Source organism: Salvia hispanica, chromosome 3 (genome assembly GCF_029641045.1).
Source record: "Salvia hispanica isolate PSC_SH4W2 chromosome 3, Shi_PSC_v1, whole genome shotgun sequence".
In the NCBI taxonomy this organism is placed as follows: Eukaryota; Viridiplantae; Streptophyta; class Magnoliopsida; order Lamiales; family Lamiaceae; genus Salvia; species Salvia hispanica.
The window spans coordinates 17,247,874-17,264,723 of record NC_142694.1 but is presented as its reverse complement, the minus strand read 5'-3'; the positions used below and the strand labels follow the sequence as shown (position 1 = coordinate 17,264,723).

Below are 16,850 nucleotides of genomic sequence, written 5' to 3'. Positions count from 1 at the left end.
ATGGTATGATAGTTATCGGTTTATAGTAAGTACTAAACTATTATTTTTATTTGACCAAATAAGAATAGGAATAAAGTGTGGGAATGGATGAAAGGACCAAATAAATTAAATTAAATCAATGTCTAATGTAGTGAGAAGGTAAATTAATAGTTAGTAATAATTAGATGTCATTTAAAAATAGAGAGAATATGTAATTTACCTATTTGAATGTGGAAAATAAATGAATAAGGAAATAGGTAATTTTGTGGAAAAATTGAGAGAAGTATAGATTATTCTAGAAATGCTTTTAAAATAGATATTATTTAGATTTCTTTAAAGGGAATCCAACAATCACTCTTTCCACTTCCACCCCTTACTCTCCCTCTCCGGAAAGCAAAAAGAAGAACACCACACTCTATACTCACTGTACGCAGCTCCGATCGGACCATCGACGGTGCTGCCCGGCTATCCAATATCTTCGGCATCCTCTTCCCCAACAATATTCATCATCTCCTCTTTTTGCTAGCCTTTTCTCTCACCTTAATTTGAGGGTTCAAGCTTGGAAATCAAGTTTGTGGTTTTCATTTTCGATGTTGACGAAATTAGAGTAAGAATTTGATTGTTTTTAACTCCTACTATGCTCAAAATGATGGGATTTATTGAAGAAACTTATCACCTAGTGAGTAATCGACTAAGGACCAAGAATTTCTCTCATAAATATGGCTGAAATTATTTTACTTATTTAGGTCTTTGTTGAATACATGATAACTGGGTAAAATTATGTTGCTATGTGAATCTAAAAAAAATTAAGGACTAGATATTCAAGAAAGGCAAATGATTAGTTGAATAGTAATTGCTCTTATGGGTTAATTTGAAGTTATAGGAGATGATCATCATGTGAATATGGAAAAGTTATGGACAATTGCTGTCTTTGCATTTACACACACAATTCTTTTAAATACTTGAGATAATTGCCTAGTAGTATTGTAAATTAAGGATATAGTGGATGAAAACAATATATGTAAATATATATAGGCTACCTCTCTTTATATATATATTGAATACACACGTAATATCTAATATCTATGCATATACATGTATATATGAAATGAAATGGTTTTGATTTGGGAAATCCTTTATTCACCCATACATTCTTTATATATATAAGTATATATTTGTATACATAATGCGTTTTGGGAATGATGAACTTGTAGTTTTGGAGATCTAAATATGTGCACCTATATATTGGCATACCTCTGGAAAATGTTTTGGGAGATGTGAATTAGAGATTTGAGATTTAGTTTTACTATTAATTGGATATTGCGATGTTGTTGCTAAGTATGAAATGGATTATTTGGACATGAAAATTTCTGCCCTTTGTATCGCTCTTCATGGGCCTCTGCATTGTCCTTTGAGGACCTCTGTTTGCCCTCTGCGGGCCTCTGTTTGTCCTTCGGGACCTCTGGTATGCTCTTCAGAGCCTCTGAATGTCTTGCTCTGTGGAGCCTCTGAAATATTTTGCTCTCCGGAGCCTTTGTTGGAGCCTCTGATTAATAGTAGAAGTAATATGTTTTAAGACCAGCACATTACCGAGCTATTGAGGTTATTTCATTGCTATTATTGCTATTAAGGAGATGTTTATGATTATATATGCTACTTGATTTATTGGGGTGTTACAAGTAATTAGAAGAAATGATGTTTCAAGATGGATTGAAAACATACTACTAATCTTGCTTTTTAGTACTTAATTTGTGATTTGGTGATAATATTGAAATGTGTACAGGTTGTCATATTTTGGAGCTTGGCCTTAGTCCTTTCCTCTACGTCAGCACTACGCCTTACTAGTCACTGATCAAGTCTTGTTTTGGGTACATATCTCGTTTTGAAGGTTGTGGCATGACCAAGATAAATTCTATATTTTGGATTCCGCTGCGTTGTAAATATGCTACAGAACATGTTTCTTTTGCTGAAATTGGAATACACGTCTATATATAAAATATAAAAATTACTTATTATATAATGTAGTTAGTTACTAGTTGGTTTGCGAAAATGAAATCTTTTTTCAGCATAATTTTGATACCGGGATTTGTGACACCTTCGATTCGGTTGGTCGACGACCGGGTTAGGGGTGTTACATCCACGGTTGATCAGATAACAAACTGTGTTTACTACCCCTGCCCAAAACTTCCTAGGGTGGGGAACGACTCTATTGATGGGTGTCGCAATGGCTCTATTTGCGGTATTTCTATCTATTATTTTGGAGATTTATAATTCTTCCGTTTTATTGGATGGAATTTCAATGAATTAAATCTATAAGAATTACAAAGTCCTAGCTTTTTTAATTTTTGAATAAAAAATAAATAAGTTAGAACTCAATTTAATGGCTTATTCTATTTTGATAGTTCGATCATGGAATTTATTTCTTTCTGTATTTCCGGAATATGAGTGTGTGACTTGTTATAATTGATTCTATTGATAGTACAAAGGCTATTTAGATATATAGCTATCAGATTGCGGTTTCATGTACCAACCATTTCTATGTTGCATTGTCGCATCTGATATTTTTGTTACGACAGTGTAATGGAGAATGTATGCGAGAAAGATACTTTTCTCTTTTTTGATTAAATTCAATAAAAAAAATGAAAGTATCTTTCTTTCTAAGAGATAAGATTCAATAGAAAAAGATTCGAAGCGTCTTTCTGACTTTGACTCGTGGGAAGATATACTCTGGAATCTTGGATTTATCTGAAGAAAGAAAGAAAAGAAGATATAACAAAGAAGACATTCAAAGAAAATGAAAAAAGAAATTAATACAATTATGTATATGCAATCGGCATAGTTTAGTATACATAGAAATTAGAACAGTCTGGAAATAGCTTTCTTTTTCTCAATCTCACAAACAAGATCTACGAATAACAAAAAATAATATTAGAAAGAATAACATTAGTTAATCGAAGCAGAGGGGAGGTAGATCGCAGGATCGGTTAGTAGTGAGGGATGGGGTTCACGAGCATACATCTAGCTCTCTCCAATAACGTCTAATTCATGCGTTCTGCTACACCATTCTGTTGTGGTGTATATCTAACGGTGTGATGGCGAACGATCCCTTCACTCTTACAGAACTCATCGAACTCAGACGAACAAAATTCCAGACCGTTATCTGTTCTCAATCGCTTGAGTTTCTTCCATGTCTGGTTTTCAATCAGAGTCTTCCACTCTTTGAACTTCATGAATGCCTCACCTTTATGTTTCATCATAAACACCCAGGTCATTCTTGAGGAGTCATCAATCATCGACACAACACGTGAGGGACCCCAACAATCTATATGAATGTAGTCAAGCGTCCCCTTCATTCAATGAACACCCTTCTTTGGAAACTTGTTGCGATGAAGCTTCCCTAATACACAGTGTTCGCAGAAATCAAGTTTCTGCACTTTATGGTCCGAAAGAAAATCACGATTCGACATGATTCTCATGTCACGTTCTCCCATATGACCAAGCCTCATATGCCATAGCTTGGTCATATCCTTGGTTGCAACCTCGGATGATGCAATATCAGCAGAATTTGCCACGATGGAACCTCTCAGAACATACAAAGTACCCCGTTTCAACGCTGTCAAAACCACCTTTGAACCTTTCAAAATACGCAATACTCCACCTTCACCTTTGAAACTGAACCCCTTACTATCATATGTACTCAGGGATATCAGATTCTTCGTCATATGTGGAACATGCCTAACATCGTTCAAGGTGCAGAAGACCTCATAATGCGTCTGAATCCTGATTGAGCTGATGCCAACCACCTTACAAACAACACTGTTGGTCATGGTAACATTGCTTCCATCTATCTGCTCATAAGTGGTGAAGTATTCCCTGTGAGGACAGAGATGATACGACGCTCATGAATCCAAAATCCACACATCATTACCGTGTGTCTGTTCATCCGCAACCAAGGCCAATTCTTCTTCTGAATTTGTGTCATCAGCTTCTGCAACAGTCGCAGAACCGTTAGCATCCTCTTTGTTGCCCAATTTCTTCTTTATCCTTGGACAATCAGCCTTCCAATGCCCTGGTTCCTTACAATATCTGTAAATATCATCTGGCTTAGGGCCTTTAGGACCTTTCGAACCTTTGGAGCTCTGCTTCTTCTGTCCAAATTTCTTATGTCCCTTACCCGTAAATGGCAGATTTTCTGTGGCCGAACTCGTTGCCTGTTGACAATCCTCTCTAATGTGAAGAGCATATCGAACATCCTCCAACGAAAGAGTTTCCTTGCCAGTCATAAAATACTCAACAAAATTTTCTTAAGATTCAGGCAAAGACACAAGTAAAATTAAAGCAGCATCCTCATCTTCTACTTTAACTACAACGTTACACAAATCTAGCAAAATTTTATTCAAATTTTCCAGATGATCCCGAAGGGGCTTACCTTCCTATATGCGTAACCGAAACAAACGTTGCTTCAGAAGCAACTTATTGGTTAGAGACTTCGTCATGTATAGACTCTCCAACTTCGCTCAAAGATCAGCAGCTGTCTCCTGATCCGCAACTTCGATGATAACATCTTCAGACAGGCTCAACGTGATGGTCGAGTGGGCCTTTTCGTCTAAGGTTTTCCATTCCTTATCATCCTCCGTAGCCTTTTTCGTTTTGAGCTGCTCCCATAAACCCTATTTTTCCTGGTGAATTTGTCAACCTTCACGTTCAAAGCAGAAATCTTTGATCGATTTTCCAGAAAACCCTAGCAGCAGAATTCAAAACCCTAGTTCGATAACTCAGGCTCTAGATACCAGTTTGTTATGACAGGTCGGGTAATAGTGTAATCGACAAACAAAAGAACGTAAGGAGACACAAAAGTTACGTGGTTCACCAACCTTGTGTTGGCTACGTCCACGGGCAAGAACGAAGATCAAATTGTATTATGACTACGAATACAAATGCAACGATGCCAATTCTAAAAGGCTGCCACTGCTCTTACAAATTCTCGTGTCCTACTTCTATATAAATAGGTACAAAAGACAAACTGGGCTTGATACAACAATTAAGCCCAATAATAGAAACCTAACATTCTTAGCTTGATTAGCTCGACCCTTTGACTTGATCAACTCAACAATGATTCAATGGCAACCTAACAACTGATCAACTCAGGTTACAACCGCTCAGCTTGATCAATTAAGCAATGATTCAAGGCATTCTAACACAAACTTCACCAAATCGCTATTAGAAACTTAGCTACTCATAGTCAAAGACAAAACAAGAAGAAAACCAAAGGAAATGGAAAAAAAAGCATAATAGAAAGATAAACTAGAACTCCCTATGTGTGGGATTGATGGTGGGGAGTCTTCTCCTTCAATCTCTTGAGAGGAGAAGCTCCTTGGCCTTCAAATCCTCTTCATTCTCTTGTTTCAGCTCTTGATTTGGTAGTGTGGGAGTTAGGGCTCGAATGTGTGAAGTCCCTTTTATATTTTGGAGTGAAAAATGGGCAAAATAAGGAAGCTGTCAAAAACACCTGACTGGGTGATCTGTGACTGTCAAAACACTCGACTGGCTGTTTTGTCTAGAACTCGTAACTCGCTTCAAAACGCCCAGACGGACATTTCTTCGGATGGAAAACGCCCGACCGAGCGAATTCTCTGTCTCTCTGTGTGCATTTCTAGCTAGAATGCCCGACGGGTATTTCTTCGCCTAGAAAACGCCCGGGTGGGCAAAACTCTCTGTATTGGCCCGTTCAACTCCGTTTAAGCTCATTTTGGACCTGTTTTTGCATCAAGACTTTGACACTCTCGTTAGCTCTAAAATTAGCAAATAAGTGGATGAAACCTAAACTTTATACATCAAATTACTCAACAACTTGTGTTAATCACCCACCTAAACATCCTAAACTATGAATTTGTCAGTTTTGAATGTCTTACAAATAGTTTTTGTGTTTTTCACCTTTTATATATTTTTTTGGAATGAGCCATTAAATCAGGTCTTATCTTAGGGTTTATGTTTTGTTATTTTATAGAATATGCTTTTGCTCTTAACTCGTAAAGACGTGGGTTGCTTTTTAATAAATCTGGAGTACACTAATCAAAGTTTTTGGAATTAAAATAATTTTCATTAATGTTTGGTGTTCTAATTCATTTGACTCTGTTTCTTTTAAGAATATAGAATTAATGAAGTTAGAACGACAAATTAAAACTTAATGGACAAAATTTATATGTAATAAAGAATTATATGTAAATAGTTTATTAAGTTAATTCATAAAGAAAATATTAGGTGACACTTTAATTTCTATATAGATTAAAATAATTAACAAATTAAATTAGGCTATTAATAATATAAAATTTAATTCATTTTGAAATAAATAAAATTTAGACAATTTGAATTGCTCATATTAATGAAAGATGTTTTGCTATAAATGCCTAATCATGGTATGCGATTAAGAATTCAAAATCTAACAATTTAAATTAATGTCACGTATTATTAAATTGAAAATAATAAAATTTAATAACAAAAAAAGTAATTATACCATTTTAACATAGCATTTCATATTGTTCCTTCCTTACTTTTAGCATAGGATTTCAAAATTGTTATGGAACCAATTTTTTCCTTTACAAATACTCAACACTTCATATTTTCATATTACTACTTATTTTTTTCAAAAAAAAACAAATTAATCGCAATATCAAAGGCATTGAGTAAACACTAATCTTGCATAAAAAAGGCTTTTATCTTATGTTCTTATTTTGACCCTTGATTCTCTTAAGCACTCCATCAAGGGAAATATCAAATGCATCTTTCCCAATCCCACTTCCATCACCATAAATAAAATTTGGTATCAAACTAATAACCTTGTCCCTCAACCTTCTTACTTCTTCCTTACTATACCCTTCCAACACTTTTCTAATTGACGTACCATTCCTAACATCCTTCCGATCTATGAACACCGAAAGCCGGTCCGGTTCATCACCCAAGAACCAATCATATTGACCCGCAATACTCTCTCTCCAAAAGAAAACCGGGATCGAACCGGCCAGCATGCAATCGAAGATTGACCTTCTAGTGTACGTATCCCCCTTAGGCTGCAGACAAAAGTCCGAGTCCAAGAATGCCTCTTGGATCTCGGGCGTCCCGCCGTGGCACTCAGATATAGAGCAGTCCACAACCCGGCAGGAGGCCGACTCGTTGTAGCAATGGCTCAACAATATGGATCTAAAATCATCCTTGATCTTATTCCGCTTGGCTCCCACAAATGTGAACAAACTTGACCTCTTACGATTTGTCACAAAATGTAGCCATTGGTCAAGCTCCAATTTTGACTTGGGGTGGAATCCGGTGGGGTAAGGAACACCGATGTCGTGGTGGTCCCACAGTGCCCTCTCCACCGTGAGCCGCATGATCTGTTCCATCGCCGGCATATAGATGAAGCTGATACCCCAATGCTCGTCTCTCCTACGGCGAAGGTCCCACGTGGGCCTCCCGATGTGGATGAAGTGATCCGAGCCGTTGGATCTCCTCCACAGAGGCTGATCCTGGAGCCACGTCAGCAGCTCGTCGAACTGGCGATCGCGATTCGTAGGCGTGTCATTAGTGAACAAAGCCTTGCCCGCTACGACCCCAGCGTAGAAGGGTATGAAGAAGGCCGTAGCGGATCCGGGCTCCGTTGTCCTGCATCTGTGCTTCAAGACTCTTGCATGGTACATGACGTCGCCCGTTAACATGTCGGTCCAGTACCACGCTGGAGTAGTGGTCCGGGGCCCGAATCCGCCGTTGGAGAGGGCGTCGCAGCGTGAGTTCTTCCAAGGGCCTAAATCGCGGCAGTTGTGGAGAAGCTCAGTGTTGAAGGCTGGCGGGAGGTCGTACACGTAGACGAGGCCTCTGTCGCATCTTGTCCACGGCTCCAGGGGCTCAAGGGATTGTGGTGTGTAGAAAATGGAACTTAGGTAATAGATTTGGAAGAGGAATAATATTAGTAGAATGGAATGGAGTTTGTTTCTTGGCTTGGGCCGGAGATTTTTTAATATTGTCATGTCATAAATGGATGATTGAATTTGAGGTAACAATGAAATGATCAGTTTCTTGAGATGAATATATAATGTAACGAAGGGGTCATAGACTCATATTAATCAAATGCAAACTTCAAATTAATATTTTAAAAACCGGATCGGCAAATAAACCGGTGTCATTACTGGTTCACTGGTTCAATAACCACTGTTGAACAGATTAAATACATATAATAAAATATGTGAATAAAAAATAAAAAATAGCCTTATAAAAATATCAAAAATGAAAGACTTGGGCCACAAAAATAAATATATATAACAAATTTAGTAAATAAAATCTATAGCTTATAAAAATATCAAAAATGAAAGAAGATTTGGTCGAACCGTTTTACTATTACTCCCTCCGTCCCGGATAATTCGGGTCACTTTGACTAGGCACGGATTTTAAGAATTGCAATGGAAAGTGGGTTGAAAAAGTTAGTGGAATGTGGGTCCTACCTTTATATATTAGTTTTATAATAAAATGTGAGTAGAAATGAGTTAGTGGAATATGGGGTCCACTACCAAAAATGATAAAAGTGGAGTGGGACAAATTATGTGGGACGGACCGAAATGGAAAACTGGGACGAATTATCTGGGACGGAGGGAGTACAAATATATATAATTCAATATATAATGCAAAATATAGTGTCCAATTTTGTAAATGATAAAATATGATCAATAATGTATCACAAAAAATATTCATTCTTATAAATAAGTAGTAGTAGTATATATACAAATATAAAAAATTTAAAATTTAGTGAATATAATAAAATATATAGTATAAATTGTTAGTTAGTGTGGATAAAACTTATATATTTTACGTATAAAAATAAATAGAGTTAATATTAATTCAAAAAATGTATGTGGTGGAATAATATTATAATGAATACAAATTATGAATTAGTTTAAAAAAATTATTTTAATATCAATAGTTAGGCTACATTAATTAAATACATACTATAAAAATATATATTTAGTAAATAATAAACTATAATAAATAAATATATCAAAAAAATTGAACCTTACAATATAACGATAGTTATAATATATTAGTAACTAGTAGAGTATTGGTTAAATCTAGAGGATGGTACTTATATGCATCATAATAAATAATTACATAAAAAAGTATAAAATAAATAAATTAATAGTTTATTTAAATAAAAATAATAATATTATGTATAACATTATTTAATATTCTTATTTTTGTATATGCAGCTTGTAGTGGAGTGGTTAAGCTCTTGTTAATTCAAGTAGACCTCATGAGTTCAAGCCCTACCAACAGTTTTTAAAATAAAAATCGGTTTCCAGCTAGATCGGAAAACCGGTTTCCAGCTAGATCGGTTGAACCTCATACTGGTTTAAATAGGTAAACTAGGTTGCCACCAAGTTGACATAAAAAAATGTCAACAGATCAGTTAGGTGCACACCATATATATATATATAAAACTTAAGTTTGACCAAAATTTTGATCGTGGGTATCAATTATCATTACAGATGGGAAATAAACATTAATTAGCATCCACGCCGTCAACGTTGATATTTAACTAAAGAAGAACCCAAAAACCAGATCATCACAGCCACATGCATCAAAATATACTTTAATGTTAATTCAAAAAATTCAGTGCTACCAAATTACCATCAACTCGCACAGTCAACCACTGCCCTCAAAAGCCATGAAGCATGTTCGACTGCTCGAACCGGACTATAATCAGTTCCTTTTAAACCGGACTATCGTAAATCACATGTAAAAATGTCAACTGTTCACTTTTTCCATGAATCTTCTATGCTCTAAAAGAAATAAATTTGACAATATTTTACTATGGAAACACATGGAATGATGTAGTAGTACTCATTTTTAACAAACCACATGTAAATTGACCCTTCCATTCCATGTGTGCTCTTCACAATTTCTAAGTATCATCTTCAACAATCAAATTTAATTATCTAATAACAATACTACATAGCTCAGGTTATATAAATGTGAATATGAAGCCACCGATTAATGGAGGCGAGCTGGAAGCATCTTTTAGTTTGCTTTTTTACCTCTTATATTCTAAATCCTACTTTTTTCTTACTTAATTAGGGTTGGGGATGAAGCCGAGCTCCGGTGGCGTATCGCAGGCGAAAAGAGCGCGGCGCACCCGCAAGACGTTCAACAACATTAAGCTCACTGTCCTCGGCGGCGTGGTAACCTTTCTGGTGCTCCAAGGCACACTCGGGCTGGCGTGGATCCGAACCGAGACACGTTCGAGTAAGCAGGAGAAGGACGAGGAGTTTCTCGGCCTAAACGAAACTTTCAGTCTAGGGCCGAGAATCAGCACGTGGGATGAAGATCGCAAGGCGTGGCTCGACAAAAATCCGAGCTATGTTGATGGAAAAGGAAAACCTAGGTTTCTGCTGGTGAGCGGCTCGCAGCCGGATCCTTGTGTGAATGGACTTGGTGATCACTATCTGTTGAAGGCCCTGAAAAACAAGATGGACTATTGCAGGATTCATGGGATCCAGATCCTTTACAACATGGCTCATTTAGAGAAGGAAATGGCTGGTTATTGGGCCAAGTTGCCTCTGCTCCGCCGCCTCATGCTGTCGCACCCGGAGGTGGAGTGGATCTGGTGGATGGACAGTGATGCCATGTTCACAGACATGGTGTTTGAGATTCCAATGTCCAAGTACAAGGGTTACAACCTGATCATCCATGGCTACTCCGAAAAGTTATTCCTGGAGAAGTCATGGGTTGCACTGAACACTGGCGTTTTCCTGTTAAGAAACTGCCAGTGGTCGTTGGATTTGCTGGATGCTTGGGCGCCCATGGGGCCCAAGGGTCCAACGCGCGAGGAGGCCGGGAAGGTCTTGACGGCCTATCTCAACGGGCGGCCAGCCTTCGAAGCGGACGATCAGTCCGCTTTAATATACTTGCTTATCACACAAAAGGAGAAGTGGATGAGCAAGGTGTTTGTCGAGAACTCCTTTTACTTGCACGGGTATTGGGTCGACTTGGTGGACCGGTACGAGGAGATGATGGACAAGTACCACCCGGGATTGGGAGACGAGAGGTGGCCGTTTGTGACGCATTTTGTGGGATGCAAGCCCTGTGGTGGCTATGGGGATTATTCAGTGGAGAGGTGTTTGAAGAGTATGGATAGAGCTTTCAACTTTGCGGATAATCAAGTTCTCAACTTGTATGGTTTTAGGCATAGGGGGTTGGTTTCCCCTAATGTTAAGAGGATCAGGAATGAAACTCTTGCCCCTTTGGTGAATGTAGATCACTTTGATATTCGGCATGCACCTAAACGTCATACCTAGCCGGATACGGATATGCAGCCTAGCTATTTGTAATTTTATTTAGAGTAAAAGCCAAAATTGGTCCTGAACATATGTCCATTTTATGATTTTGGTCCTAGACTTTATCTTTTGATTTTTTGTATCCCAAACATTTCAACTCGCACTACAAAAAAAAGCGCGTTTACCTAGCACCGAAGTGCTAGGAATAACCCCAAAGTGCTAGGAAAAATAGAGGTTTCCGAGCACATTTTCGAGCACATAGGGTGCTAGTAATTTGCTCGCTCGGAATTATTTCCGAGCGCCTCTCCGAGCAAAACTCAAATTTTTCCGAGCACTCGAAACATGCTAGGAAACTTGGTCAACTCCTCTGCTCTTCCTAGCACCAGTGTGTGCTCGAAATAATGCTCTCCTAGCACCAATGTGTGCTCGGAATAATGCTCTTCCTAGCACCAGTGTGTGCTCGAATAATGCGTCTCAGAATCCTACCATAGTTTAGTGCTCGGAGTAATGTGATTCAAGAAACAAAACCTAGCACAATTTGGTGCTTGGAATACTGCATTTCAAAACTCCTAGCACAATTTGGTGCTAGAATTGTACATTTCATTCATATTCACGAATTTCATTATTTTTTCATATTTTTTTTATTATTTCAGCTTCATTTTAATTGTTAATTCAATGAAATTAAAATGACATTAAACCAAAACTAGAAATAAAATAAACTAATTGAAAAGCCCAATGGATTACAAGAATTCAATTGTTTCACAAAGTTGATCAATTCAAAATGCAAGTCTAAATCTATATTTCACCAAAATTCTCAAAGTTGATCAATTCAAAATGCAAGTCTAAATCTATATTTAACCAATTTTTCACTGAACAAGCTCCTCATCTCTTCTTTCATCTGCTCTTTCATCTGCTCCTTCATCATTTCCATATTCATATCATTCGCTTCCTTAATTTTTCTCTCTCTCTCATTCATCTCGGCATGCATTTTCTCCCGCTCTTCTTTAAGTCGTTCTTCAAGTCGTTGCTCGATCAGCTCGTCCATCTTGCTAGGATCGATGTCGGTCGAGCGTACAGATGCATATGCTGATGTAGCTGATGGGAAGTATAATTTTGTTGCACTTCCTGCCCCAGGAATCTGCTTTCTCTTCTTCACCTTCCCATGACGCTCCAAGAAAATGGCATCTAAATCCGGATTCTCAACCCCTTCGGCTCTTAATTCTTCTGCCCTTGTCCTAACATCATCCTTCCAACAAGCAAACACAAATTAGATACTACTATAAGCAGGTGAGCAAACAAACAGTTTCACAACAAACTGACAAGTTTCACAACAAACTGACAAGTTTCACTGCAAAACAGTTTCACAACAAACTGACAAGTTTCACAGCAAGTTCCACAAACATTCTGTACACTTATGTATAATGTTCAACAAGACAAGATAATTCAAGGATGCTACGCAAATGGTAATTCTACGGCATAACCAAGTCCAAGGTAATCTTCAGTATTCGTGTTTGCTACGCAGATGGTAATTCTACATCCTAACCAAGTCCAAGATCATCTTCAGTATTAGTGTTTGCTACGCAAATGGTAATTCTATGTCATAACAAGTCCAAGGTAATTTTCTGAGTCCTACATCATAACCAAATCTGAGGTTGTAGCGTCTAAAGGAATTAGTTACCAGAGAGCCTAATATAATCATAACCATATTGGATTGCTGAATTACCCACATTCAAGGCAGAATTCTATGTGTCATGAATAAGTCTTATGATTCTGGCATGAGAATCACACGATGAATAAGTCTTATGATTCTGCCATTTTCAAGGATGCTTTCCCTAAAGCTACTACTAAACAATAGGATAAATGCTAACTCAGAATACCTATTATCATGTAGTTCTAAGAAATTAATCCAAGTCAGAATGTACTGATTATATCTTTCCCTTTCTCTATCATATACTTTTACTCTTTACTCTTTGTAGCTTGATAATTGTGAGATCATACATCTTCTAATGCAGTGGGGTTTTGACGGTATGAACTAACCAAAACAATCCACTAAAAAGTTGGAAAAACAATGAGGAAAGCAGAACATTGCCATGGAATGGAGGCCATCTAAGGTTATTAATACCACTAGCATGCATATAAAAGGAAGAGAAGCTAAAACCTGCATTTATACACTAAGTAGGCTGGTTTCAAGCATATGCACATTACTGAATCATCTGATCTTTTACTGTCAAATTAGTCAAATTAAGATTAAACTTACACGAATCTGTGTTGCGCGTTCAGAAACCAGGCCTTGTGAATCTTTTGTTTTGAATGTGTGAGTCCTACCAAAGATATCTACAAATGGAGGCATTATCCCGTCATTTTCCTCTGTCTGCAAAACTTTAAAAAGGATTAAAAATATAATCAAAAAAGGAAAGAAATCAAACTAGAACAATATAAATTTTACCATTATTTCAACTGTCTCTTCAAATGGAATACAACCATTACAATGTGTTCCAAAGGCCTTCGCACGCCCTTGTCTACGATTTCTCGAGCACCTCTCAGAAACCTTAATATTCTCAGGAAGCTGCCAGGCATCGGTGTATGTCGTCCACTGGGCATCCGTGAAATAGGCCGGTTTCTTCATTGTCTTTCTTTTATAACCAATGTAATCACCGTACCTAGCTTTGCACTGACTGTGAAAAGCTTTCTTGCATTCCACTTGATCATAAGCTTCGCCAGTTGGCATCTTTCTGCAAAATAATAAAGTATTAAATAATTTATGATAACTGAGTTATAAATATAAAATGCACAATTTGACCTCAAATTCTTTCCAATAATGGTTAATATATTCCTCCGAAAGCTTTGCCTGGCTGTATCCTCCCGGATCAACTATGTGCTTGAAAGCCTTATTGCATATGTTGGCTACTACACCAGTCGGACGCAATCTGTATATTAATATACAATTAGTAACTTAAAAAATAATATAATGAATGCATAAAATTAAATGAGCACGTACGTTCCATCCCTAAGTTGTACATATATCCGGCCTCTTGCGTCCCTCTTATATCCATCTTTTTTTGACTTTTTAGCATTTTTAGTGGCTGCATCTCTACCTTCTACTTCAACGTTAGCAGCGGTTGAATACTCCTCGTCACTATTCTCGTCCACCAACTCTAAAGAACCAAGTGGCCGTGAGTCATCGGAGTATGTAGTTGAGCGTCCCAATGATGACCCTCTCATTTCTACAATTATATAACTACCACAAACAAGGCAGAAAGGAGCATGTGATTAGTACTTTTCAGTAGGCATGAAGAAAGAAAAACAATATTGTAATATTGGAAAAAGGAATTGACACATCAGACAATGCAGCAAAATCCCACCAAAAACACACAACCTCAATACCTCATGACATAGATCAAAAACCACAGCAATAACTACATTTCCACACGGAATCGACCAAATTCACAAAAACCACAGCAATAACTACAGTTTCACACAAGCTAATAAATGTAACATAGAAAAAATTCACAAAGACAGTAAAGTGATGTGTCAAGTGAAGCTACATTACATCAAGCTTCAAAAAAATCATGATGACAATGCAGAAAGGAGCATGTATCTCATTGTCTTTCAGAAGAAATAACTATGCTTTTTGACATTTATGTAAGTTATTAGACTTGTGCTTATATATATGAAGTGGGAAAATTAGTACATTAAGTCTAAGAAATTTCCAGAATACCAGTGAATAATCTGAAAACACCGGATCTCTAATACCAGTCCACGATCAATAATTATGGGCCTAGCTCTTTGTTGTCTGCAAACAAGACATAAAACTGAATTATATAAGGAGAAATGAACAGTCAAGGGAAATGATATCAGAAAATGAAACTCAGTTAGCTCTTTGGAATGGCAACGGTATGAACAGTAGAGCAATTTCATCACATAAAGCAAGAATCTGAAAAGTAAATATATCACAAAATCCCTCTAGAATATTATCACACAGACATCAAACAGACAAACACTGAGAAAGAGATCAAAGCAAAAACACTATGAATGCCATTATAATCCACAATATTATCACAAAATCCCTCTAGAATCCATAATGAAGAGCACACCAAATATGAAAATTGATTTTTTATCCTTTGCAGAAATCATATTTTAATTTTCAGCAGAAATTTTAAATCTCTGCAGAGACGGTATAGAATTTACTTAATTAGCATCCGTGTTTATATCCTTGAGAACTCACATTATGTGGAGCAGCAGAGAGATATGAGAGGCCAAGTTCTCCAAGGAAGAGATCTTTGTCGTCTCCAACTACTGTGCTAGCACAAGCAATGGCAACCCTCTCAGCAACAGCCCCAACTGCACCTCCATGCATTCCACCATATGCATTCTATGCGTCCAACCAGAATAGTTCAGTCAAGTGGGACAAAATCACAAAAATTAACTCAAAACAATCCACATTCATGAAAAGAAAACAAGCTAGAATGATGAATTTCAAGAAATTAGCTTACAGATAACCAACAAATTACTTACAGAAGCCAGGCTGCCTAATTTATTAGCTGAGAATTCCATATTACATGAGCTGGGCGATGATCATTTCTAAATTCTAAGTAACCATATCTAGCCCATAGTAGCTCTTAACTAGTCAATCACAATCGTGTTAAATACTAGCAACCATCTCGTTTAGCAGATGCGTTAATTACCCAGCCCTTTACTGATGAGGTTAGAAAAACTAATTTATCAGCAAAAATGATGGTAAAATTTACAAGATCAAGTAAATTCATTCCCTCTCCAAAAGCATCAGAGGAAAACTAAAACCTAATATGTACCTAACATTTCATCCGAATTACTAGTTTTTCCCCAATTTCCCAATTAACCTAGAATTTGGAGACCCGCAGAGATAAAGATACAGAAAATCCGAGAATCGATCAATAAACTATACCAATAGAGTATGTTCATTGCACGGAGGATTTGACACAAACTTAGCGTCAAAATCAGAAAAAAAATTCATGCAGAAGATGGCATCATTCAGCAGCAATAGCAAGTTTTGATTGCAGAAAGGTTCACCAGTGAAGATTCACTTATGTTTAACCAAAATGCATAACTCATGCATGAACTAGCTAGATCTGCAAAAATGAAGTACGCATGCAGCTCATTATCCATAAACAAACACATAAACACAATAAAACAACAAATCAACAACACAAATCTCCAAATTCAACCAAATCGCAGCAAGTAGCAGTACAGAATAAACGAAATCCGATGCGGTTTCTACTAGTTTCTCAGTGATGCAAAATCATTCAAATTGAACCTCGAGTCAATGCCAACGCAACAACCAACGCAGATTGATAGCCACAAACAGCGAGAAGACAGCGTAAATCCAACTGAAAGCGAGGGGGAGAGAGAGAGTACCAAATAATTACAAAGAGTGATGAGTCAATTGAAGCTACATTACAACAAGCTCGTGAATAAAATTGAACTCTATGCTTCAACATCGAAACTCTATGCTTTGAAAGGAATCGACCAAATAATTATAGTTTCACACACGGAATCGACCAAATTCACAAAAACCACAGC

The 16,850-nt window shown here is 37.2% G+C and overlaps 1 protein-coding gene, 1 long non-coding RNA gene and 2 pseudogenes across 2 annotated transcripts; 2 read left to right on the top strand and 2 right to left on the bottom strand.

The window, feature by feature from the left end:
- The first annotated feature begins 329 nt into the window (after positions 1-329).
- LOC148930279 (uncharacterized) lies at positions 330-1,991 on the top strand. The gene is made up of 2 exons (XR_016136670.1): positions 330-586; positions 1,763-1,991. It is a non-coding gene; the product is annotated as an uncharacterized LOC148930279 (long non-coding RNA).
- Positions 1,992-6,658: 4,667 nt separating this feature from the next.
- On the bottom strand, positions 6,659-7,994 carry LOC125217054 (xyloglucan galactosyltransferase XLT2 pseudogene; annotated as a pseudogene).
- Positions 7,995-9,949: 1,955 nt separating this feature from the next.
- LOC148930278 (putative xyloglucan 6-xylosyltransferase 3 pseudogene) lies at positions 9,950-11,342 on the top strand (annotated as a pseudogene).
- A 692-nt stretch (positions 11,343-12,034) lies between these two features.
- Positions 12,035-13,657, bottom strand: LOC148930277 (uncharacterized). Its single transcript, XM_089066826.1, has 2 exons — positions 13,549-13,657; positions 12,035-12,537 (listed from the first exon to the last, which is right to left on the bottom strand). The coding sequence occupies exons 1-2, from the start codon at positions 13,639-13,641 to the stop codon at positions 12,121-12,123; spliced, it is 510 nt and encodes a 169-aa protein (XP_088922952.1). The 5' UTR covers positions 13,642-13,657; the 3' UTR covers positions 12,035-12,120.
- Between the last annotated feature and the right edge of the window lie 3,193 nt (positions 13,658-16,850).